Consider the following 27,468-nt stretch of genomic DNA (forward strand, 5'->3'; position numbering starts at 1 on the left):
GAGAGAGAATGCAAGCAGGGGAGGGGCAGAGAGAGAGAGGGAGACACAGAATCTGAAGCAGGCTCCAGGCTCCGAGCTGTCAGCACAGAGCCCGATGCGGGGCTGGAACCCACCAACCGTGAGATCGTGACCTGAGCCAAAGTTGGGCGCTTAACTGACTGAGCCACCCAGGCACACCTATAGTCACTTTTATAAACATGATCTCACTTGAGCCATAAATGAAGTCTTCTAAGGAAGGAGGGCTGGTGGTATTATTTTAGTTTTACAGATGAGAATAGTAAGTCTCAGATAGCTCAGAGGAATTCCTCTAGATCACATGGTGAGTGTAGATCACATGGCAAAGCCAGGATTAGAACTCAGGTTCTGATTTCTAGGGCAGTTCTTGTTTCATTACACCACAGTGCTTCCTGCATAATGTAGCTAAATCTGAATTCTGTTCACCAAGATAGGAAAGGATTCTCTTCCTTTCTGTTTGATGAGCTGTGTCAGAGCATGACAACAACGAAGCAGGAGCTGAGAATTCTTTCCCCAGATGGATCAGTTAGGTTTTATTAAAGCTATTCTGTGCCTGCAGTCACCAGTTGTTGCTGTTACCTATACAGGATGCTGATCCAAAGTGAAATAGGCAGGAGAGTGTGGCTGACTCAGCTGAGCCCATCACAACTGCCATATGTTCTGCCAGTGGGTCCATAATGTCATGTTAATTTACATGCATTTCATGTGCTCTGATGTCTGTTTCTCAGTATTTTTCCTCAGCTGTTTTTAATGTCTCAAGCCTTAGCTCTTCCTGAGTGGCCCGAAGTGACTTTCCTGTTCCTTAAAGTTTCCCTAAATTGTCTCAAGAGCACAAAGCCTGGCCTTCTCAATGTAATTTTATTTCATAGCTCTGGGCAGTTCTCTCCTTAACTTGAGCAGAATGTGAATCGTGAATACAGATAGGTGTGTCAGTATTGCACCGTCACTTATGTAAGTGCCTTTTAGCATTTCTTCTTTCTTTTTAATCAAAATGAGGAAATAGAGAATGTTTTGTTATGGTAGTTTTACACGTACACCCATGAGGAAATGCGTAGTTGGCTTCTGTGGGAAGTGTAACTGATATATTTCGGGGAACAAAATGCATGATGGCTCAAATTTTAAGTCTGTCAAATGTTCATAGGGAAGGAAAGAAAAATGATCAAACTCTCATATGGCACTTCAGTTTAGCTTATTAATCTAAGGTTAATAATTTATATGAGTCTCTGCCTTGTTTACATCTCTTAGTATATAAAAGTATACTTGCCTTTCCACAGAATGCGTTTCACAAGTTGTGCTTTTTATTGAGGGGAGCCATCTCACCAAATATTCCTTCAGGTGTACAGTGTAGGAAAGCTTTCCACCAAATTGGCCAACTGGTTGAAGGTTTGACACCTCTGTATCAAGAAAATGTCAAGTGGACCATTTTGGCCCAGGAGTCCAGCTTTGGCCATGCCCTGTGGCCAGCTGGGAGCTTCCTTGGTGAAGGCCACTGTCATCTAGCCACATCAGCGCCGTGTACCTTTCTCATGAGGGAGAATTTGGCAGTTGTATATCCTGAGACCTAGGATTCCCCATTCTCCCATCACCTGAGGAGAGCTTTGATAGCACTGATAGCAGTCTTGCTTCTGAGGTACATAGCTTATCCAAAATGCATATAATTTGTTCATAGAAAATTGGGGATTGATTACAGTTTTTCTTCATGACTGTTTGAAATTAATGGACTTGTAATGTTCACTGCAGTAAAGGAACATTCATGGTTTTCGTAAAGTGTTAAATTTCAAATTTGATAGCTTGGAATTTGAATTAAACAAACATCCCTACTGTGTGTGTGTGTGTGTGTGCGCGCGCGTGCGTGTGTGTGTGCTTTTCAGGAGGGAGAATAGACCTTGGAACTGTTCATAAATTTTTTTTTTTTTTTACAATAGGGCCTATTCCCAGTTGGCAAGGAATAGCTATCTAAATGTTGCTCAGGTCTAGTGAAAAGATTTAGGGAAGTTGTAACTAGTTTAATAACCATCTGTGGAGTGACATAGATCGACACACCCAATTACACAAGACCTGAGTCTGAGAACTGTTGATGTGCAATCATCCCATCAGCATCTGCTCGTCATTATCAACAACAATCATGGCTCAACTATTTCTTTGGGGCCACATGAAAAGACAGTGTACCCATAGCAAAGGATAAGTCAAACCTGACAGAAACATAGCCCTCCCTAGCTCTTTGTTCCCAAACTTCTCTTTAAATATATCCTTTTGTGAGCTTTTGGAATATCTTATGTTATTTGTTGTTTGTCATTCATTTTCTGTCTTAAATGGCATGTCTTTCTAGCTCTAATTTTTGCCGAAACCATTAAAGGCCAATGTATGATGGGTCATTTTTCTAACCCATTTCTTTGCATTTGAAAGCCTTCATGTCTCTGGCTTCATGCTACTGTATGTATACAGAAGTGTTCAGTATCTTTTCTAGTTTACATTTTTTGTTACAATTGCTGTCAAACCACTTATGAGCACTTTCTAATATAAATCATTTTGGTGAATGAGTGAGGGAAGGAATCGGTTCACAGGAATAAATTTGCATGTTGAGAAGATAATATCTAATAGTTTGCAAAGCACTTTCAAGGGCATCATATCTTTTATAAGACCATGTGGTCATTTCTGGAGACTGCGACAGAGACTCTCTCTGAGACCTAATCAGTAGCCGCGCTGTCAAGTACCAGGGCTGGCTGGAGCACCAAGGCCAGGTCTTCTTTCTGTCCCGTGTGTATAACTGCATCATTATTTTATTGGCAGAAATATGGAATCTTCCTGATTTTAAAAGGTACTTCCTTGCCTTTGGAAGGTATGTTAGCAGTCTTTTCAGAGTGGAAAAAAAATTGTTATGTTTTCCTGCCTTTTGATAAAAATCATTGGTTATCCGTAAATCTAGTTGTTTCTAACTAGAGTCTGATGGCACTGCAGAGCTTCTGACTAAGGTGGCTTTTGGAAAATTAAGGTTTTATAGAAATTAGTGAGCTTTTCTATGACTTTCTGAAGGAACAGACTCAATCTAGTGATACAGTTGTGTTCTTGGATCTATTAACATCACAAACTTTAATTTTGGATATTAATATTTGATTATCTTTCTGAAGCATGTGTTTGTGTACAAGATGGATGCTTCACTGGTTCTCATTGATTTTGGCAAGTGGTCAAATGCGAGGTAGGTATTGGTAGAGCAGTGCCGTACAGTTTCAGTGCCAGGGTTGCTGTGTGCAGACTGGCTGTGAGGCCTAGCTTACTTCTTGGGAACAAACGTAGATTTTCAGAAAGCGTCCTGAGCCTGTGGCACACAAGTGTTGGTATGGGACAGTGTGAGCCCAGGGAATGTACTTAGCTAAGAGGCCATTTAAGAAATAGGTTTTGTGGGGCGCCTGGGTGGCTCAGTTGTGTACAACTCTTGACTTTGGCTCAGGTCACAATCTCACGGGTGAGATTGAGCCCCATATTGGGCTCCGTGCTGTGGGTGGAGCCTGCTTGGGGTGTTCTCTCTCTCTCTGTCTCTCTCTGTCTTTTTCTCCCCTCTCTCCCATCCCATGCTCATGCTCTCTGTCTCTCAAAAAAAAAAAAAAAAAAAAAAGTAGGTTTTGTATTCCTTCTAAGAGTTAGGCCTTGTGCTGAATGTTAGAGTAGTTGTTCCAAAGGGTTTTTGTTTTTGTTTTGTTTTGTCCAGTTTAGGCTCTAGTGGTGAGCTAAGGAGAAGCAAAAGAGGAGAAGCCATTCTTGGGAACTTCCTTGGAGGTTGTAGCTGGCTCTGAAGAGTCTTGGTTGAACTAGATGAGTAACTAGTTCCTATGACTAATGAATTTTGCAGGAGTCCCTTTGGTTGTACATACAGCCCCCTGGGATTGCTGTAAGGTTCCAAGCCATCACAGTTTGGAATCGTGGTTTTCAAACTTGAGTATGCATCAAGTTTGGAGGGCTTATTAGAATACAGATTGCTGGGCCCAGGGCCCATCCCTTGAGTTTATGATTCTGTAGGCCTGGATTGGGACCTGATAATTCACATTTCTGACAAGTTCCCAGATGCTCCTGCTGTTTTGGAAATTACACTTTGAGAACGACTGGCTTAAAGCAACATTAGGTGTTTTGAGTTTGGGGGCAGAGGGAACTATGCAGGCTGGCTGGGATCTTTTCACTGCTCTTCCAGTGCACAGAGGTGAGCTTCCAGATGTATTAATTAATTCATCCAACAAGTATGTGAGTGTCCACTATGTGCCAGCCACTGTTATAGTTGTTAGGGGATACTGTGAAGAAAGCACACAAAAATCCCTTTGTGGAATTTCAATGAGCACAGGCTGGGATTAACTTGATATCAGTTCTGCTGTTTCTTGATGCTTGCAGGTGAACCTGCCCCTTCTCCTCGCTCCCTTCCACTTATTTTACTTTCTTTTGGAATCTCTGAATTTCATAATAATAGCACTGATGTTATTAATCATCCCGACAACTTAAAAAATTTTTTTTAATGTTTATTTTTGAGAGAGAGACAGAACGACAGAGCGTGAGCTCTGAACAGAGAGAGAGGGAGACACAGAATCCAAAGCAGGCTCCAGGCTCTGAGCTGTCAGCACAGAGCCGGACGTGGGGCTCAAACTCACAAACTGTGAGATCATGACCTGAGCCGAAGTTGGACGCTTAACCGACTGAGCCACCCAGGTGCCCCTCATCACAACCTTTTTTTTTTTTTTTTTTTTTTTTTCAAATTTTTTTAATGTTTTTTATTTTATTTTTGGGACAGAGAGAGACAGAGCATGAACGGGGGAGGGGCAGAGAGAGAGGGAGACACAGAATCGGAAACAGGCTCCAGGCTCCGAGCCATCAGCCCAGAGCCTGACGCGGGGCTCGAACTCACGGACCGCGAGATCGTGACCTGGCTGAAGTCGGACGCTTAACCGACTGCGCCACCCAGGCGCCCCTCATCACAACTTTTTATTGAGTACTTGTTCTATGTCAGAAATAATGTAGCTAAGTGCTTTACATTTATTATCCCATGTTATAACAACCCTGGTGTTTTCATCTTGATCTAAAAGATGAATTTTGAAGAGGTTGGTGACTTACCCAAGATGATACAACTAGGTGGAGCTAGGTCTGTCTTATTGCAAGTCTGTACTTTACTTCAGTGCTCTAGTCCAAGGTTTTTAAACTGCACATTATGACCACTAGTGGGGCATGATTTGGTAGGTCTCAAACAGCACTTTTTGGGGAAAATTGGAACTGAATAGAAAATATCACATAGGATAAGCATTGTTTCTTGAAATTTTTTTTCCTGTGTATGTGTGAATATTGAGTTCTGACTTAAAATATGTTTCTTACTGTAGATAACAGTAAAAAAAGTTTGCAAACTACTGCTTCATTGGCTATGGGACCATAGGTCATCTAATCATCATTTTTGAAAAAGAGATTAGAAAATTTAAGCCTTAGAAAAGTAAGTGATTTTTCAAGGGCACAGAATAGTCAGTGGAGTACAAAGACCAGATATCTGAGTTTTTAGCCCCTGGTCCACTGCTTCCTTTCTCACATCATGCTGCTTCCTTAAAAGTGCACTCTATTGCCTGGGAATTGAGTCTTATCTTTTCACGTGATGGAAATATGCCATGGAACCTTTAGAGATGTTGACAAAACCTGAAAAGGGAAGTTGAATGTCCTTCAGTTCTGGGTAGGTGGAAATTGTGCCACGAAACCCCCAAAGCCTGCAGATGAAGATGTAGCATTTGTCCGGTTAGTTTCTGGTATACTTGACGGGATGAGGATAATAATATGAACTAACAGTCCAAGCTCCACACAAGTTGCTTATATTCACTTGTGTGATTACTAATTATTTGGACAGGGTAGACATGGCTGGGCCATGAACTCGGTGGTTTGGAGTGAGAGGGGGCATCCTACCAGCATGAGTTAACACTTCTCTATGCTGTCCCCAGTTCCTCATTTTGTTCCTGCCGAGTTCAGAGCTATTTTCCTCATAGCCTAGCTTGTCTAGGCATGGTTTCAGATCGCTCTCTTTCTTTTCTTTTTTCTTTCCTTTCCTTTCCTTTTTTTTCCTTTTCTTTCTTTCTTCTCTAGACCATATACCTTCATTATGTGGGTAATTTAGGTTCCTAATGCTTTCCCCCCTAAATCAGTACATTGCTGATTTGCATGAGGGCAGGGCTGTGGATTCTCGGCATGATCAGGTGGTGATCTATGGTAGGTCCTCCTATAGAATGCTGCCCCAACACTTTATACCAAGGGACTTACAGTCTGTCCAGGAGTAATGGGAGACACTTGAAAATAACTTGAGAATGCTTACAGACCCTTCCAGCAAGTGCCTTTTAGCATCCTACTAATGGTTGATGGAAGCCGAGGAAATGCAAAGTCAAGGCCTCATTGGGGAGGGAGGCAGGGATGGAGATTGATGGGGAGGAGAGGCTAATACATAAGGATAGGATGAAAACCTTAACTTGTGAATCATAAAATTTGAGTGAGAAGGAGCCTAAAAAGGCCTGGAGTAGTGAGGTGGTTGGCCTTCAGTCAGATGGCTGGATGATAGAGAGCAGACAGAGTACCTAGGTCATCAGTCTGTGGCCCCTTTCATTCTAGGATGTGTTCACCAGAGTTGTCTTCCAAAGCATCTCATTACAGAAAAGAATGACTGTCACTAACTCTAGAGTGAATGAAATAGAGGCACCAGGAACATGTACCAGGTTTATCTGCATTTCCCCTCAAATGCTATGTACCCGCTGGGCTATGTGTGTCCTAGTTTGTGAAATGTGGGGGTAAAACAAGAACCTCCAAACTTTTAATAAAATTTATGGCCCGAGAAAAACTTTTTTTTTTTTTTTTTTTTTAGCATGGACCCGCTCCTCCAAGTAGGTAAATAAATATTTTCAAATTATATGTATGTACAGCTATTAAACCATACATGCATAAGTTAACTCCTAGTAAAGCTTAATTATATGGGTTTTAGACTGTACATGTGTAGATTAAAGTGCTTATGATGCCCCAAGGGATGGCCTTACACCCCTCCACTTCTGGGATACACACGTCTCAGTTTGCAGACTACTGGTCCAGAATGAAAATTGAAGAGTTTAATGTCAAAGCTATTGGTTCTTTCATTAAGCATATTATTTTTCACTCCCAATATTTCTTATTTTTAAAGTTTATTTATTTATTTTGGGAGAGAGAGAGTGTGTTGGAGGGGAAGAGAAAGAGAGAGAGAATATGAATGAATCCCAAGCAGGGGGATCAGTCCCCACACGGGGCTCAGTCTCATGGACCATGAGATCATGACCTGAGCCAAAATCAAGAGTTGGATGCTTAACCAACTGAACTACTCCCAATATTTCTAATGTCCCTCTGCAAAATAGTTTTTGAATGTAAGTTTTGAATTAAAAAGTGATCTTTCCAGAGTTGATTATGTAAGAATGGAGGATGTATGTGAATTAAGTTGAATCCTTTTTTTGAGAAAAAATGGTGTTTTTGATTTAAGGAAAATGGACCCCCTCCCCCCTTGTTTTCAATTAAAAAGAATTTTTTTTTAAAGTAAACACTACCCTCTGCCTGGGGCTTGAACTCAGGACTGAGATCAAGAGTCTCATGCTCCATGGACTGAGCCAGCCTGGCACCCCACAACTTTCCCTTTCTTGGTCTGTGTTGGTGCAAAACCCTTGTTTGATGTCTTTAAGACTTCTCTCCCGGGGCTCTTGGGTGGCTCAATCGGTTAAGCGTCCGACTTCAGCTCAGGTCATGATCTCACAGTCTGTGAGTTTGAGCCCTGTGTCAGGCTCTGTGCTGACAGCTCAGAGCCTGGAGCCTGCTTTGGATTCTGTGTCGCCCTCCCTCTCTGCCCCTCCCCTGCTCATGCTCTGTCTCTCTCTGTCTCAAAAATAAACACATTAAAAAAAAAAATTTTTTTTTTTTTTAATAAAAAGACTTCTCTCCCTACCATTGTAGTGATTAACCTCATAATTCACATTAGGGCTTGTTAACGTTTGCTGATTTTTAAAAAAATTCCTTCAGTCTTAACTGGAGAACAAGTTTATTGCTCTGTTGGCCGCAATAGAATGGACAGTATGCCATACTTTGCTATGGAGTGCTGGTGAATGATATTGGTACTATGTGAGGGTTGTTGTGTGGTAGGCCTTCTGCAGTATCCCCCAAGGTTGAGCAAGACTTGCAATCAGAAGTAAAGGAAATGAATTTGGTCATTTCAGAATTTGGAAGCCCAGGACTGTGGGGATTAGCTGAGACAGAGATATACTGAGTAAATGCAGTGAAAGATTATTTTGGTAATTAGAAGAAGTTCCATTTTTGTAATGAAGTAAAAAGGAGTAACACTGGTCATCATTTGTGGAGAGACTGGAGAGCAAATTAGAGAGGGATAAAACTCACTTTGGCCACACAGCAGAGCCAGACAAACTCAGGGACATGTATTCTATATTTGTAGGTATTTCCAAATATTTTTTTAGTCATAAGGATGAAAATCATTTCGATATAAGAGCAGCTCATTTCATTATTCTTACTGGAAAAACGAGTTAAACCAAGCACATGTCCTATTGAGGGTGAGTCAACAGTGTCATTTTAACATAAGGAGGGACAGTACTTTAAGTGAGTTATTCCAAGTCCTGTGGTTTTCCTCCAGCTGAGCAGAGACAACTCTTATTTCAGAAGTGAGGCTTACATGCAAAAAAAGAAGTTACCTTTTATTTCTTTTTCAATTATAGCTAGTTTTCCTTTTGCTCAATACTTTTCAAAAATCCATTTTCTCCTTAGATTTGTATCAGATTTTCTGAATTTTGACGGAGTATTTATTTGTGGAAAGTATATTATTCATTGTAGACCAATTGTATTTTAAAGTTTTATTTTGAATTCATCTACCAATTCATGGGTCAGAGTTGGTATATGGTGTCAGATATCCTTTAAAAAAAAAGTTATAAGAGAAACAGGAAAGCAATCTATTTTAACGTGTCATTATTTTTGTAAGTTTTTTAGTGGTGTGGACATGAAGTAGGGTAGTATTTTGTGGAACATTATACCAAACTGTAATGATGAAATTTATCCTTCTGACTTTGGAAGACAAGAGTCTGGTGTTTTGAGATGTGTGGAAAAACAGTGCCGCGAGCTGTTTAAGGTTTCCTTAAGTGGGATCCAGTATGATTAAGGGTATGTGTCTGGATAGTTTATTCCTTGGTTTGGGAAGGTGAGTTTTTGTCTTTTTTCCCCTCTCAGTTGATTCCTTTAATTGGAGAGAAGCAGACCAGATGAAGAAAATATTCTGTCTCTTATGGCATTCTTGGTTTGCCACATTAGTTATTACATGCCTTCTCTGACTAGCAGGCCACACTTTTTCTGTTTAAAGGTTCAGTTTCACTAGCTTGACTGTAGGTGTGTTCTCTGGAGGAATTTATTTCTGATAAATTGAATTTGGGTAACTTGATCAAATGATGATGGGTCACCTACTTTTAATAGAGTTCCACCCTTCTTAAGAGTAAAATCTTGTCAACGTATAAGATGTGATCATTTTTATGATCTGGTTCCATAATTTCCTTTTGCTTCTTGATACTACTCTGTGCTTGAGGAAAGATGGTATGTAGTTACAATTTTACAAAGGAAGAACTCGGTACAATTTCACCCATTCTTTTACCTCATAGGGTAGTTTGTTTTTATGTTTGTCTTGAGAAATAATACATAGCAGTGTATTGAATCCTACAGTTGGCAAGTTCCAAACTGGGGTTCTTTTGTTGTGGAGGTGGGAGTGATACTAATGAATGTATGTCAGTCCTTGTTAGGGCATGTCCGTGAAGAGTGGTTCTGAAATAAAGCATTGGTGGCCCCTGTTATCCTAGGAACTTAGTCTTAGTTTTATTTTTGATAAGCATATGGTCATTAGCTGGTCTTTGGCATAAATGTTTTTCATGTACATAGCTGGTATGTGGGTGCTTATCTACATGGGGATGTTATATTATAGAGGTTTGCAGGTTTGGGTAGATATCAGGCTTCACTGACTGCATCTCAACAGATGTAGTGAGTGGAAGGATGCTGGACTGCTAGATAAAAGACTTTTGTTCTGGTGCAGGCTTGGCCATCTTGACTTGAATGACTTTGGTCAGGTTCCTTATTTCTTTGAGTTGCAGTTTTCCTCTTCTGTAAATGGTGCTATTTCCAATTTGCATGCCTTACAGGGTTGTTGTAGGGATCAAATGAGGTCATTTGTATGAAAATGTTTTGTAAACTAGGAAGGTATTTTTATTGTAGCATTGTCTTAAGTCAGACGTAGCAGGGGCGGGAAAGCAAGAGTTGGGAGCTGACATTCTGATTTGTTTGGCCAGTGTTCACATTGGTCTTAGAATACTTGTAGGTTTGGGTGAGGGAACATGGATGGAAATCAGCTAAAAAATCCCTGCCCTTTGGAAGTTGAGATGTTAATCCTAAATGCATGTTGCCAAGTCAGTACCAACTCCCATCTGTAGGGAGAGCAGATGTTTGTTACTCTCATTTTACTGGAAGGACACTGGCCAGCCAACTAACTTAGGCTATGACTGGCTACTTTCTGAAATTCACATCATTAGAGTTACATAAGATATTGTATTGTAGGAAGGTTGCTGATTTGGGTTTTTGTGTGTGTGTGTGTGTGTGTGTGTGTGTGTGTGTGTGTGTGTGGTGTTGGAAGGGCACATATAGAAGCCCATTCTGTGCAGATTTATGAACTTTTTCTACTTAATTCAAAAGTCATATCACAAAGAGAGGGAGGATACTTGATTCACTTGACGTTTGTTTTTAATATAATTTACTGTCAAATTGGTTTCCATACAACACCCAGTGCTCCTCCCAACAAGTGCCCTCCTCAATGCCCATCACCCACTTTCCCCTCTCCCCCACTCACTTGACATTTTTAATATAAAACATAAAGTATTTGAGACTTTCTATGGTAATTTATATTCAGGCTTATAGTCAAAGTGATTACAATGCTTTGGTTTTCATATTCTCGATGAGGTCATGTGTACTTTGGTAGGGAGGAGGAGAAATGTTATTTAATCACTAGCACTACCCTAATAACCACATTTGCTTAAATCCTTTGTCCCTTTGCTTGAACTCAGGGTTACTTGCTTTAATACTGGTTTTCCAAAGGACTTAATCCTGTTAATGTGATGAGGTGGCGGTGGGAAGGACATTCCCACTGGGCCTAGAGTGGTGTAACTGGTAAAACTCCCTTTTTAAATCCCTCTTGTTCTACATGAATATCACTCCCATGTCCCCAAAGTGGAATGAATTTTTACTAAGGAGAGTATTTTAAGAGAGATAAACAAAAGAGATGAAAATATCTCCTCTGCCAGGTCTTCTTGACCTTAGAAAGCTAGAATAAACTATCATTTTGCAGATTTTATTTTTGTCTTCTTTTGTGGGAAATTAGGGACTTGTTTATGTTCTCTTGGAGGGAGATAGAAAACTGGCCTGCTCCTTCAACAGTTTGGCTTTGAAAGCATTTTTCGAACATTTACCTTATGCCTAACATCGTAGCTGGGTTGAAACTAGGTAGAACAGACATGGCATGGGTATTGTTCAGTCCAAAATCCATCTTTTCCTGGAACCCCCCTGGGCTGCCAGGCAGGAGAAAGGTGGCAAAGCAGATGGAATGGGTGGTAGGTTAGGATATCTGCCTTTTTTTTTTTTTTTTTTTTTTAATTCCTCTAGGAAATTGTGATTCATTCATAGGAGTTGAGGAAGATTGGGCTCCAGAAAGTCAACACCCCTAATAGGATTTATCCCCTCAATTTTAATTTAATATATTGAGGTTTACATTATTTCTGTAGCTCTTTCTGAGAACTCTGGACTAAAGCTGAAACAAGAGAAGTCTCTTGGCCTCTCTAGAACTAAGAAGACCTTCATGAAGGCAACATAAATTTTGGGTTTGCCAAGCCAGGTGTTGCTGCAAATGGAGAAACCTAGGTTTCCTTCCTTCTTAAAAAATAAACATGGAAATTTCAAGTTCCTGTATGGTCATTTATTAGTGTAGACAAAATTTTCTGCCTTTACTGCCTTTCTTTGGGCATCCACAGCAACAACTGGATGAGCAAGGAGGGCCATGTCCATTTGCACACCAGATTGTGACTGTCAGTGTGTGGGGCTGTTTTTGCTCCATAGAAACCTAAGTAGTCTTAGAGGTAAATTCTTACACTCACAGTAAAGACAGAATATGAGTAGTTGAAAGGTTTGTGTGTCAGAGGAGAGGGGTTTAAAGAGGACCTGATTGAACATTGAAATTATCAGCTCTTCATCAGACACCTTTAAGTGTACATTATTGTTACTTTTTTTCTGTTGACCCTGGGGCCCAAGTTATGTTGGTGTGAGTTGACATTGATCTGTGTTTGAAGACACAAGTGAAAAGAAGTGAGTGATTGAAAATAAAACTAAATAAAAATTAAAGTTTGATGCTATATTACATGTTTTTTTCTTCCCTCAGTAGTTAATAAAGATTTGATATTTTCCTAGTGTCTACCTTCCTCTGTTCCAAGGTTGTTGTCCCAGACATGTTCCTGGAAATGGGAATGGTATACATTTACCATCTCCACATTTAGACATTTTCCTCACAATGAAGGTTTCTGTGCTTATCTGGAATATTCTGGCTAGGACCTTTTGAGCTCTTGGGTTTAGACAATTCTCAGTGATATGTGCAGGAGTTTTGAGTTGAATATTGTCCACAGGTGAGTAGTGGTTTTGGATGAAGATGTGGAACCTCTGTCACCCAGATAATAATGTAGAAATAACCCGGGTGTTGCGATCTTAGCTTCTTCAGGCCCTGGCTTCAGAACAGTTAGCTTAACACGTAGAGGTGCTTTATGCTGGACTCAGACTTTCTGTCATACGGTGACTTACGGTGTTCTGGTGACTTGATTCTTGGGAGTAGCCTTCATTGCTACAACCAAAGCAATGTTTTAAAAAGGCTGCAGAAGAGATACCCATGAAGAAATCTAGGGTGTTCTCTGGATTTACCCCATTTGGTTTTGGGAATTCTCCATGATTTTATAAAATGTAACAATCTCCGGTTTTTTCATTTTTATTTTTAACATAATTTTGTTCTCTACCTCTAAATTAACAAACAATAGAAATTGTCTGCTCCTTTTAAAAAGCTTTCTGAACAATTTAAGCTAAAAGAGCACTTTTGTTTCTCTTGGGTGGGTAGCAAGAAGATTATATATATTTATAAAATTCTTTTCCAGCAAGGGTACTTAAAAGCATGTATTTAAAATTAAGAGCTTTTAAAAAAAATGAAGCTGTATTTAACAAAATAGTCTTTAAAAAGCTTTAAAAAGGGAGCATTTACTAAAAGCACAGGAAATTGGTGACAGGCTGAGTTTGTTTCTGATAACAGAACAGATATACATCATAGAACAGAGGAGGTAATAGAAGATATAAGACAATGGAATAACTCCTCAGATTGGCCTTTTTTGACCACTATATATCACTATATATATATTTGTATAGAGAATAATTTAACTTCTAGATCTGATACAGCTTCTTCCTCCCTTGGGTTTTATTTTATTTATTTTGTATTTATTAAAAAAAAAAATTGAACGTTTATTTGTTATTGAGAGACCAAGAGAGAGACATAGAGAGACAGAGCATGAGCATGGGAGGGGCGGAGAGAGGGGGAGACACAGAATCCGAAGCAGGCTATCAGCACAGAGCCTGACGTGGGGCTCGAACTAAAACACCGCGAGATCATGACCTGAGCCAAAGTCAGACACTTAACTGAATGAGCCACCCAGGCACCCTGCACCCCCTGCACTTGGGTTTTATTATACTGAGATCCTGAATGAACCTTTTGGATATATAAATCCTGTAATTATTTTGATCAGCATCATTTTCCAAAGGGTTAGATGCTCATAGTGAAGAAATACATCAGGTCTACTTTGGATCAGATTGGTGCTTATTTTTCTGTGGATGTGTGTTAGTGAATCTACTTGGGGAAAATGGTACTATATAATGAAAACATATGATCTTAGCTTACCATTCACTTGGAATTTTTATTATTATGTTTTCTGTATTTGCTGTTTAGATGTAAATTACTTTGGCTTTTGTTCAACTCATTTAAATTAATTCATTTTTTTAAAACTTTATTTATTTATGTATTTTGGGAGGGAGGGGGACATAGAGGGAGAGAGACAGAATCCCAAGCAAGCCCTGCACTGTCAGCACAGAGCCTGACGTGGGGCTTGGCTCACACTCAAGAACCTGTGAGATCATGACCTGAGCTGACACCAAGAGTCGGACGTTCAACTGACTGAGCCACCCAGGCACCCCTTAAATCAATTCTTCACCATAATACACACAGCTTAAGATTCATGGGGAAGAGTGGGGGAAGCTGCATCTTTAATTCATGCAAATGTTAAGGCAGGAACTTCCAAATATGTTTAGTTTTGTGAAGATTAGAAAAATAAGGTTCCACTTCCTCAACTTCTCTTCCCTGTTAAAGGCCAGGAAATTTGCACCATTATTTCCTTCTCATTTTACTTTTCTACTGCTTATACAAAATGATATCAGAATTAGGCACAGTCACATTTGGGATCACTATGCTTGTTAAAATTGAGGCCTTAGAACATTTTAAACACAAGTTGGGTGTTGACTTGTTGGCTTTGTTAATAGGTTTTGTGTTAAAGATTGTTCGTTGAATAACTTGAGTATTGACTATACCTGCTTACGGTTCTAGCACTGGGCTAGGTCCCAGGTGGACAAAGATGAACTAATTGTATCTTAGGGAATTTGCACAGAGATGAGGGAGAGAGACAGGTGAGCCAGCACTTAAAAAAAAAAAAAAAATCTACCTAGGATGTAATGGGAGCACAGAGGGGGAACATCTAAATCAGACTGGAGGGTCTCTGAGGGCTTCTTAAGGAAGGTATTGTTTTATCTATGATTTGAAATATAGGTAGGAGTAAGCTAGATGGATAAGGAAGAAAGGGAGGGGAAGTATTTTCCAAGTGAAAGAATGCACATGTGTGGAGAAGTGATTATTAACAAATTGGCCACATCTGATTTATAAATATATTTTTATAATTATTCATTTTATTTACCTCATAAATGAAAATTTTTCTGCAGTCTTTAAGAAGACAAAAATAAAAAAGTAAATAACAATGCATAGTATATGTCAATATAGCACAACAAATATTGATGGATTTTGTTTTTTGCAGTGAATCTAATAGTATAAAATAGACAAAATTGGCATTTTTAAAATAAAAGATTATTCTAGATTCATCAACTCATTAGGATGGTTATCTTTATAAAATGAATATTACATTAGTAATGTCAAAAACACCCTTATGTAATTTATTTACTTATTTATTTTTATTAAAAAATTTTTTTTAACGTTTATTCATTTAAAAAAAATTTTTTTTTTAACGTTTATTTATTTTTGAGGCAGAGAGAGACAGACCATGAACGGGGGAGGGGCAGAGAGAGAGGGAGACACAGAATCTGAAACAGGCTCCAGGCTCTGAGCTGTCAGCACAGAGCCTGACGCGGGGCTCGAACTCACGGACCGTGAGATCATGACCTGAGCTGAAGTCAGACGCTTAACTGACCAAGCCACCCAGGCGCCCCTAACGTTTATTCATTTTTGAGAGAGAGAGACAGAGACAGATACAGAGACAGAGAGACAGAGACAGAGCATGAGTGGGGAAGGGGCAGAGAGAGAGGGAGATACAGAATCTGAAGCAGGCTCCAGGCTCTGAGTTTTCAGCACAGAGCCGGATGCGGGGGTCAAACTCAGGACGCAAGATCATGACCTGAGCTGAATTCGGATGCTTACCCGACTGAGCCACCCAGGCGCCCCCCCCTTATGTAATTTATAACTTCAGTTTCTGTTGGTTATATTTTCTTAAATCAAGGTATACCTCTTTTTGAAAAGTAATACTATTTTGCTATGAACTCTATAGCCTAAGCCTCAATCTTTATGGGTCTGGTATTAGCATCTCTTAAATAGGAAACACATTTTCTTTTTTTTTTTTTTTTTTAAAATTTTTTTTTTTTTCAACGTTTTTTATTTTTATTTTTGGGACAGAGAGAGACAGAGCATGAACGGGGGAGGGGCAGAGAGAGAGGGAGACACAGAATCGGAAACAGGCTCCAGGCTCCGAGCCATCAGCCCAGAACCTGACGCGGGGCTCGAACTCACGGACCGCGAGATCGTGACCTGGCTGAAGTCGGACGCTTAACCGACTGCGCCACCCAGGCGCCCCAGGAAACACATTTTCTATTAGATAATACCTGTAAAGGACATAGAAATCCTTGTAACACTATCAGGAAAATAAAAACTGGTATCTTCCTTGTTGTATTTATTTGCCTTTTAATCAAGACGAATTTCAAAGAGGAAGACAGATGTTTCTCTACTTTGTTTTTATTTAAATGTACCACTTGGGATTTGAAGCTTCTGCACTTCTGTTTGTTTGGATTTTTTTTTTTTTTTTTCATGGCTTGATCCCAAAAAATGGAATAAAAAGTTTAGTGGAAGTTTGTTGTTTGAAATCACAGGGTGCTATGAGCATTATTGCAAATCCCTGATGTCTGTCTGCCCTCAATTCTCCTACTTTTGGTAATAATGCAAGCAGTCATTTTGGAAAACTTTGCTTTGTTCATTTTACCGGGTCTCTTCCAGACACCATGTGCCTGAAGCAGCAGCAGCAGCTAGCTGTAGCCAAGGTCCTAGGGCATAAACTCAGAGGACTTGTCTCTCAAATGCTGGTACTCACAATTTGCATAAACGTTAAAGAGAAAATTCAAAAGGCCCTGTATACCTTCTCTTCACATATTTTAGGAACCCCACCCATTTAAGATATTAAAACGGCTTTTGAGTGAGCAGTGAATATAAACACAAACAGATACCACACTGCAGACCAGTGGAGCAGGATATGGAAAAAAAAAATCATGTGAGATAGACAACAGAGGCTTATTTGAAGAGGCTACAAAGCAACAAGTAATGCCAATTCACAGCGATTACATGTTAATGCAACAAGTGAAACACATTGAAGGCTGCTCAGATTACAACTGGCTGGGGTGCAGACTTAATTACTCATGTTAGAGATTCGTAAAACAAAGGGAGGCTTTTAAACCAATGATATGTAGCTGGCATGATACCGAAAAGCCCTGGAAAACTAGGCAGACGCCTAGACGAAATCTTAAGGAAGATTTCATCAAGTCAGGATACCTTGGGCCAGTCCCTAAATGGGCAGATTCCTGAAGCCCTGGACCTGGTCAAAATCAATGACAGCTTATTCTGTTTTTTTGTAGTATTTATAGACAAATAAGGCCAATAAACTTGAATCGATTCTAGAACCTTGTCTGGACTGAGTTACACAGTGCTAAACAACAAGGGTTTGGGTTGTATTTCTTAGCGGCTCTTTTTAGGGTGGTCCTGAGATTGATATGAAGAGGGTTTGCTAAAGATATAAAAACAAGTTTTATTTTGTTTGTATTTATCTCAGAGTCATTTGGGTAGATCACATTCTCTTTGCCCCTACCCCTAACTTCCCTTCATTAGATTGTATGGACTGTGAGGATAGGAATTGTTTCATTTGTTTGATTTCCATGCAATGCCTTGTAAAAGGCCATGCTCACAGTAAGTTCTTCAAACAATAGTAATAGAACCATGTTAAAATTGAAAGACATTTTTGCTCATATATAGTGTGTACCTTTAGTGAGTGGCTTCTTATTCCTGCAGTACTATTGCAGTACTATACCTTTTTTTTTTTTTTTTTTTTAAGCAGTGACCTCTGCTTTTTTTTTTCTTTTCTTTTTTTTTGGTGGTAGTAGTAGTAGTTCAGTATGTCTTTTTAAATTTTTTTTTTTTTTCAACATGGGACAGAGAGAGACAGAGCATGAACGGGGGAGGGGCAGAGAGAGAGGGAGACACAGAATCGGAAACAGGCTCCAGGCTCCGAGCCATCAGCCCAGAGCCTGACGCGGGGCTCGAACTCACGGACCGCGAGATCGTGACCTGGCTGAAGTCGGACGCTTAACCGACTGCGCCACCCAGGCGCCCCAGTATGTCTTTTATTAGATTGTTATCGATGGCAACTGGGAAGAATTTATTTCACCTAATGATATTACATCCTAAATTGCCTGGGGCTCTTCTATTTTTCTAGATTTCTCAGTATGTTTAAACTAGGGTTTGATTGATATAACAAGTTTCCCTAAAGGCACCATTTATCATGCATTTAGTTACCAAGAATTTAAGTACCTACTATGTGAGCTAGGTTTTTTTTGAGTTCTTACTTATGTATCAGGCATTGTTCGAGGCTGTTTAAGTGGTTAATTTATTTATTTCTTACCAGGGTTCTGAGAGATGATTTTACAGGTGAAGAAACTGAAGCACAAAGTGGATACAGAGACAGATAGTAAATGGTGGAGCCAGAATCCAAGCTCAGATGCTGGTGCGTTAAACTATATTGCCTCAAATAGATAGAAAAGAAGAAAGGTCTTCTATCCTCTGGGAACTTAAATATGGACAAGCAGAGAGAGAAGACCGTATAGAATTAAGGGCTAAACTGTGAGTGAGTTATCAATGTCGTAAGACTCGGAGGCTATGAGGGGGAGGCAGGAGGTGGGCTGGGCCTCCAAAGAGTGAGTAGAGTGTAGATGGTGGAGGGAAGTGGCAGCAGAGGAAGCTGAGAAGCAGGTAGAGGCCTGGAGGGCAGTGGTGATCCGTCCCAGGGAGAGACTGCATTTACTGTGGTGGGAGGGCACTGGGCAGGGAAGGTGGGCTGCAGTCTTGAAGGCGAGCCTGAAGGTGTAGACTGGAAGACGTAAGAAAAGGCCTGTCCCTGGAAGAAGTGTGAACCATGGCATTGTGTGAAGGTACTGCATAGACCTCTCGTCTGGTTCTTCTGAAGCCAAACTGAGAGTAAGTTCTGAGAATTGAGTAGAACTGAAAGTCAATGTAGATTATAGAGTGCTGGACCAACACTTTGCAAGTGGGGCTTCTGGGAGATTGGATGAGGTTAGAATAAAATTCTTACCATTTTTGGGGAGCTAAGAGAATGGATATCTTCAACCTGTTCTAAAAAGGGAAGACTTGAATAGATTTATATACACATATGTAAAAAAGAAACCTTTCACTCACTGGAACATTTTACAATCGTCACTGTTTTCAAACACAAATCTGATGGTGTCATTGTCCTTGCTTAAAGCCAAGCAGTACTTACCTTCACACTTAGACCAGAAGTGGGAGTCTAATCCCTGCCTGCCTCTTACCACTCTCTGCCTTGCTAAATAGTCGCTAGCCACGTGCACCTGGAATACCAGTCTCATTCCCATCTCATGGCCTTTACACTTGCTCTTTCTCTGTTTGGGATTACTCTTTCCCACATCTTCATGGTTCTTTTTCATTTAAATCTTGGCTCAAAGATACCTTCTGAGAGAGGCCTTTCCTAGTCACCCTATCCAGCCTTTGTAGTTACTCTGTCTCCCAAATCCAGGTTCTGTTTCCAACAGAATCTATCACTTACCACTGTCTGAAATGACATTATTTATTTATTCATTTATAATCTCTCTTTCCCTTTTCACGGGGACAGGGACTTTATTCTGTTAACCGTGGAATCCCTGAATTTGGGCTGGTACCTCATGGAGTAGATGCTTTGTAAGTGTGTTCTCAGCATTAGAAGCGTAGTCCCCAAATACATTGCCCAGGAAATGTGTGAAAATTAGAAATTGGTGTCTAGATTTTGTATCAGACTGCCAAGTGATGGAATGATAAAATTGAAATCTGCTTCTCCTGTTTTCACCCCTTTTTGGTGGGGAGGAAGGCATGCATGCACACACATACAGTATATGAGATTGATTTAAGTCAGCAGTATTTATTGAGTGATCACTGTGGCTTAAGATGAAAATTTTGGAAAAAGTTACCCTTTTTGTGAGTGACTCATTTCTCTGAGTCTACTAAGACATTAGTTTAAGCATCTGTTCTGTAAATGGGGTATGATTGAGCAGTTTGTTTTTTACTCTACAAATACAAAGGTGCTTTCAATTTCACTGTTAAATTGAAATGTTTTACATTGGAAGAAGAGCAAATTGAATTTTGAAATGAGATCTTTCCTGGTCTCACTGCAGTTTTTTCAAATTATCAAAGTTTTAACTTCTCTTTGAATGGCACATAATTACACTATTCATTTACAGATTACTCCTAATCCAAGTCATGAGTCTCAAATTTTACTTTATTTTTCTTTTGTCTATTCAGGCAACATCTTACTGTCTAGATTACCTGAGACCTCCAGTGGATTGTATAGCCTTAGAGGATTCCTTAAATTTCTCAAAGTATGGTTCCTCAGACTTTAACATCACTATTACCTGGGAACTTGTTAGGAATGCAAGTGCCCAGGCCCCTTCTAGACCTCCTTAATCAGAAACTGTGGGGCTGGGGTCCAGCAGGCCCTCCAGTTGACTCTGATGCGCACTTTGAGCACCATGGTTTAGTAAACGTTAAAGGGTCAAGGTAGTGTGATCCTAAAGATTAGCCAAATGGCATTAATTTTTAGCCCTGTAAGCCCACCTCCTTTTTGGTGACTGAATTTGATTGGTTCACTAAGGCTAGGCTGTAAAGTTATTTGCTAGATGGATTGCCACATACTGACTTTGGGTTGTTTGTGTTTCTCTGAACTTGTCACTGTAATGATTTGCCAGGACACTTAATAGGAACAGACTGTAATTTTTTTTTTTTTTGCACCCGTGGCTTTCTGAGTCATGGGTGGCTAGGTCCTTAATGTCCTTCTGCATAGATTTCTTCAGGCACCAGGTATGCCATTCACATACTTTTGACCAGGGAGGTGTCACTGTTGGATCGCAGGAGACCTTCAGAAGCATTTAGTCCATGCCAGTGTAGTTTACAGGTAGGGAAATTGAGCCCCCGTGAGGTTGTGCTGTACTTGTAGTAGTACAGTAGGTGAGTGCTGGAGGCAGGATTTCAAGTCTCCCCTGCGCCAGGACTCCTGCAGGGGGAGGACAGGACTGCAGCTTAGCCCGCTCCCTGCCTGCAGGACATTCCTTTCCTACTGACAGGTTTCTTTTTTATTTAAAGAAAAAAAGCAAATAGAAAAAAGTCAGGAAGTTCTCATTGAAACTAATAAAAGTGTCTAAAGAGAATGAAAAAAACAGTTTGAGAACTTTGGTATGGAGGAAATAACCTGACATTAACTGTTTTAATTATAGTTGTAGCATTGGCCTTATCAGTGTGGGAAGAGGGAGCATTTGAGCCCTACAGGGAAGTGGGATATGGACAACAAGATGACCCTCTTCCTGAATCTGTCTCTTCAGGCTGCAGCTTAGTGACTGTGTGATCCCAATGGCTGCCATAGAGATGGGGCTGGACTCACTAAGAGACCTGGGTCCCGGGCCCAGCACTGGCACAGCTAGTGTGGTGTGATGCTCCACGAGGAGGTCACCTCACCTCCTTGACCTCCACTTTCTAGTCAATGCGTCTAATAATACCTGTTCTGCCTATCCTGAGAAGAAAAATGCCAGAGGTTGGGAAGCAGTGTATCACAGAAGTTAAGAGCACAGACTCTCTTGTAGGCTCTAGACTCGCTAGGTTCAAATTCTGCCTCTTTAACTCACTGGTGTGGCGGTAGGCAGGTCACTTACCTTTTTTGCGGAACTGTTATAATGAAACTAACTTCTTCATAGGGTCGTAGGGAGCATTGAATTAGTCTGTGCAAAGTGTTTAAAATAGTATCTGATATTTAGTAAGTACAGTGTGTTAGCTGCTATGGTTATTACTATTTTTAAAATATTATTATTTTAAGGGATGAGATTTCTGTAAACATGTCCTCAAATGGTTCCATCCATTGGTCACAGTACTGGGAAAATAGAGGGTTCTTACTCAGTAATTGTTAATGGAGTTGTTGTAACATGCAGCTTGTGCCTGCCCGCACCATGAAAAGAAGCTGATTTTGATGCCCAAGCAGGGCAGGCCTACAACCTCTGATATTGAGCAGTTTATTCAGAGAGTAGTATGGCTGGAGGAAACTCAAAGGTGGAGACTTCTCAGTTTTGCTTTCAGGTTTATAACCATCCTAGGAAATGGACATCTTAATAATCTTCCAGAAAAATTAATTAACTTCAATTTTGATTTTTATTGTTTGGCTAGGTTGCTTTCTGACTTGCCTTTCCAATTGTTATTAGGATTCATGATAAGGATTTTGGGGATGAAAATTCCAACTCTGAAAGCTAAACAATCAAGGTATTATAGTTAACCAGCAAGTGAGTAGTAGACTTTGGGTAGCCTCCCTTCTCTTTGGGCTGAAATCAATGAAAGTTTCTACTATTACTGTTTATTTCTGAGTAGTCTGTTTTGGGGAGGGATTGTGGTGGTGAAACACCTTTTTGTTGCCTTATAAAAGGACTGGAGTTTAAGAATTTGAAAGTTATTGTTTTATCTGCATGTATAAAACTTTAACTTTTTATTTTCCTTACTTTGACCCCCCGCCTCCTCTATAATCTGTATTTGTGGTCTACTCCCCATCTTTGTGTGAGCCCTTTAAGGCTAGAGATTATGTCTTATTCATTTCTTATGTATTCCACTTCCCCTTTCACTCTGGATCCTAGTACTGTGCCTCATACATACTAGGCTCTCAATTACAGTTTGTTCAATGAGTTTTGTTGATATTTCTGTTACATATTAAAGTGGCCTGTTTTAAAACTTCACTCGAAGCCTTAGGTAATTCATTAATATCATGGTGACCTGATATCTACCCAGGTCTTCCTAAATATTCATTGATGAATCCTTATGTTTCCAAACTTAAAGGTGCTCATGGCATATCATGGATGTTAGAGCTTTAATTTTCTTAGTATCATTGGGAGATAGGGATGCAATAGCTGAAGAGATAGAGGCACAGATAATTAAGGGCATCGTTCAAGACTACAAAACAGTTATTATAGGAAGAGACTCCTAGGATGAACTTCCATGCTCCTATGACCCCAGAAGCCAAAGGACGAAAACAAAACAAAGCAAGCAAACAAGAAAACCTGATTGAACCTCTAAAGGGAAACCCAGATCAGGTCGGATATAGGAATGGATGTTGACCTAGATTGGGTAACATTTCTTTGCTGTCTGAGGGTTATGATTAGTGACTTATTTCTAATATGCATTTGTTTTTATTTTTAGCATTGCAGTGTCGGGACAGCTATGAGCCCTGTGTAAATGAAGGAATATGTGTTACCTACCACAATGGTACAGGATACTGCAAGTAAGTTTTTCTCTGTTTGTTTTTTTCCCTGTTTATATATTTTATTTTTCCTCAATAGCACACTGGACAAGATTTGGTCCTACTAATTCTATTTTTTTTTTATTAAAAAAAATTTTTTTTAACGTTTATTTTTTAAGGAGCAAGAGACAGAGTGAGAGTGGGGGAGGGGCAGAGAGAGAGGGAGACACAGAATCCTAAGCAGGCTCCAGGCTCTGAGCCGTCAGCACAGAGCCTGACGTGGGGCTCAAACTCACGAACTGTGAGATCATAACCTGGGCTGAAGTCAGATGCTTAACCGACTGAGCCACCCAGGCACCCCACTAATTCTATTTTTAATACTTCTGTGAATGTTACTGGTTCTCTAACTTTTCTGGTGTAATTTTGTGAGCAATGAGGATGGAAGGATGTGGATGTCAGATAAATGGTTAACAAGAACTTCTTATCTCATCGTTATCTTCTTAATTATGAAAAAGACTTTTCAGTGAGTGACTAGTTAATGTATATTGGGTACATTCCTAGAATCGCTCCTCAACACGTTAGTTATGATCTTGTTTTTAAGTCAAACCACAATTGATACTAGCTTTAATTCTGCCTAGTGTAAGTGAATATTATAGCCATGCAAAACTATTTTTTCTGGTGTAAAAAAATCCAGTTCAGAAAGAGAGACTGTGAGAAGGATGCATACACCTGCAGGGATGGGACAGAAAGGAGGTGCCGTGGAGAATGTCACTATAGGGGTTTAAAAGAGTAAGAGTCAGAACAGTACTAGGGAGTGTAGGCTAGTTTCTTAGGAGCAGTTTTTCTTTTTTCTCCAACCACCTAGTTTATGCTTTTCGTTGATTTGAGGAGGCCTGTCATAAATAGCTCCTCTTTTCCATCCAGCTCATTTGAAAATTTTTAACAGGAGAATGTATTCGTTCTATTTATATCATGGAAAATAAGATTTGATAATAGGACTTTTATTTTCTTTAACACTTGTATGGGCTGTATCTTTGTTCTGTGCTTTGGTAGCAGTACTTGCTTGATAAGCATTTTAAATGACCTTATCCAACATGTTTTTATTTCTTCTCTGGATATTTAATTGAATACCATAAAAATAATAATGACAATTGTTCCAATCAAGTCCATTCTGACCCTCGGATCCAAGTTCTTTAATGTCATAAAAAAAGAATTTTTGCAGGTCAGGAAACATACTCTTCACCTGAGCGACAGTATTTTAAGTGGTGATGATGATAAAGTTTAACCATAGGTTGTTTGGATTGGAATAAAGACAATACTGGAAATGAAATTTTTTATGTAATTGATAATGAGCTGCTCACCTAGTTTTTCTAGCTTGAAAACAAAAAACAAAAACAAAAATGTGATGTAGTCTCCTCTCAGAATGGTGACACAACTAGAGATAATGACGGGGAGGAACTTAATACCTTAGAACTGGCTACCAAAATCTTCAGGCCCTTTTTGGCACCTGGTGTCTCGGTTACTTGCTTTATTTTATTATTCACCCCTCTTGTGGTAGTTACCCCATTACATTATGATCATTTGTGGATGTGTTTGTTTCTCCTACTAGACTGCAGGTCCTTGCCTTGTGCATTTTTGTATAGTTACTGCCTGGTGGAGTAGCTGGTAATGCAGCTAGAGCTTAACAATGTATTTTGTGAACTAAAAGATGCTCAATAGATACCATCGTTCGTGTATTTTTTTTAAAATTTTTAAAAAATGTTTATCTTTATTTTTGAGACAGAGAGAGACAGAGCACAAGCAGGGGAGAGGCAGAGAGGGAGGGAGACACAGAATCAGAAGCAGGCTCCAGGCTCTGAGCTGTCAGCACAGAGCCTGACGCGGGGCTCGAACTCGTCAACTGTGAGATCATGACCTGAGCTGAAGTCGGATGCTCAACCGACTGAGCCACCCAGGCGCCCCAACGTTCACATATTTTTTAAATCCATGTCTTAAATAAGAAGATACTGGTCCTCCCCTCTGAGAATTTTATTTGCTTCACCCAGCATCCAGGATGGTAGTACTATATTGAGAGGCACTTCAGTTCTATTTGGACATAACTCAACTTGGTGACTTATGTAGGGAGAATTTCAAATAGATTCTAAGTGTTGGCCTATGTATTTGTGGTCTGACATGGGAGAGACTAGTCTCTGAGCACTTACCAGGAGAGGACACTAAGGGTCACTTTTGGGAGACAGATTTGTGGGCTGTTAGTCTCAAACTCTCCAACCAAGGTGAGAGAGACAAAGTTGCCCCCAGTTTCTAGAAGAAGCACTTCTAGGGAACAGGGAACTCACTTTGTGGTTGACAAAAATGGGGCTGCATACATTCTGCCCCTAGATGCTTGGTAATTGTTGATGGGTTAGGCTGCTTATGGATATAGTTCTGGGGGGTCCCTCAGCTGTCCTCCAACCCTGAGGTTGTGAGGGAAACAAGCCCCCTGAGAAGGGGGAGTAAGAAAAGAAATGCATGAGGCTGTTCTTTTGGGACACCAATATGAACAATAAACTTGTAAGAAGAGAGTGCTTCTCTACATCGGGAGATATTATAGATAGAGAGTAGAGAGTATTTCTCTACCTTTTGGCATCATCAGGACTGGCAGTGTCAACGTAAGTGGACATAGGAAAAGCAAGGACAACATCAGGGAGGCCAAGTCAGTCATCTCTGCAAATGCCACAGAATGATAAGCAACATTTTAAGCAAAAATAACATCTGGGGCACCTGGGTAGCTCAGTTGGTTATGTGTCCAAGTCTTGATTTTGGCTCAGGTCATGATCTCACGGTTCGTGAGTTCAAGCCCTGCATTGGGCTCCATGCTGACAGTGCAGAGCCTGTTTGGGATTCTCTCTCTCTCTCCCTCTGCCCCTCCCCTGCTCGTGCGTTCTGTCTGTCTCTCTCTGTCTCTCTCTCTCTCAAAATAAATCAACTTAAAAAAAATAACATCTACTTAGCAGACCTTTCATTGTATCTTCACCAACTTTGCTTTTTTCCTTGGGGAAAGAAGGTAATCTAGCTTGTTCAGTAAATATTATTTTCCCAAAATGGTAAATGGATATTAGAACACTTAGAAGTTCTATAAAAATGACGTCAGACATGCAAGGCATATGATTATCTTTTTATTCATGAGATTGCTTAGTGGATTAGGAAAAGAAAGTTGAAGCCAAATTCTTTTTACAAGGGGATGGGGAACGGGAATTAATGGAAATGTTTTAAAGTAGAAGGTATCTGACTATCTGTTTAAAGAGCATAATGCTACTGATTCAGCTAAAATATAATGGTTGTTTATAGAAATTATAGAAATCCTTGATAAGATCACATTGACAGATGAGGATAAGTACTTTTAAAGGTTAGTTTTGTACACAGCTCAACAGTTTTTTTCTCACTGTTAGGAGCCTAAGTACTCTATCATAGTCTATGATGCCAGACAAGGAAAACCTGTGTAATCTTGCATAAAACTCAATTATTGCTCCTAAATAGTTGTTGTCAGATCTTAATAAAGCCCTCTCACTACAGAGAGATAAGACATTTTATTCTCTCCCTTGTCCTACTGGGAGGTATAAATATATAATTAAGTTTGGCTGTCATTAATCACTTTCAAGTTGTTTGTCTCAGGCTTTCAAATATAAACCATTCCAAATCCCAATTTGATTGAAAATCATGGGTAACTCAAATTTGCTAGAATGTTGGGGGAGGAGGGTATGGTTATGATTTGTAAAATTTACAAAGTGTGCATTTTTAAAGGCATATTTATCATAGTTATTTGCAGTCCTTATCTGTCAGTTCTTAACATCTGGATTGTCTTTGGGTATGTTTGTATCAACAGCTCTTTCTCTTGACTTTGGGTACAATTACCCTTTAGTTCTCATTTATGGTAGTATTTGTTATTTACTAGGCATTGTCAGTGATGCACTTTAAAGTTTATCTTCCACCAAAGAGTGGTGAGTTTTGTTTTACCAGGCAGTTACATTACTGGAAGATCACCTTGATCCTATGAAGGCTTGGTTTTAGACCTTGTTTTGCCAGTTCTGTTTTGCTTTTAGTCTGACTAAAGTCTTAGTACTGGGATGTGGTCCTTACTCCAAAGGTATGACTCCTCAAGGGGATCAGTGGGAAGTGTGAGGTGCTTGGTAAGCCTAGTGTTTCCCAAACCTTTCTAATTTAGTAGGACTTGAATTCAAGCTTCTGACTCCCCAGAACCAAACTCAGCCTTTCAGCC

General features: G+C 39.9%; 1 protein-coding gene across 2 annotated transcripts in view; it reads left to right on the plus strand.

Annotated features, from left to right (window-relative positions):
• NOTCH2 (notch receptor 2) overlaps positions 1 to 27,468 on the plus strand; it is a 170,894-nt gene that overhangs the window by 18,401 nt on the left and 125,025 nt on the right. For both annotated transcript variants that reach the window (XM_058716027.1, XM_058716028.1), the window contains exon 2: positions 23,174 to 23,255. In XM_058716027.1, the coding sequence (XP_058572010.1) occupies positions 23,174 to 23,255 (82 nt within the window). The remainder of the gene's footprint in view (positions 1 to 23,173; positions 23,256 to 27,468) is intronic.

Source organism: Neofelis nebulosa, chromosome 2 (genome assembly GCF_028018385.1).
Source record: "Neofelis nebulosa isolate mNeoNeb1 chromosome 2, mNeoNeb1.pri, whole genome shotgun sequence".
Lineage (NCBI taxonomy): Eukaryota > Metazoa > Chordata > Mammalia > Carnivora > Felidae > Neofelis > Neofelis nebulosa.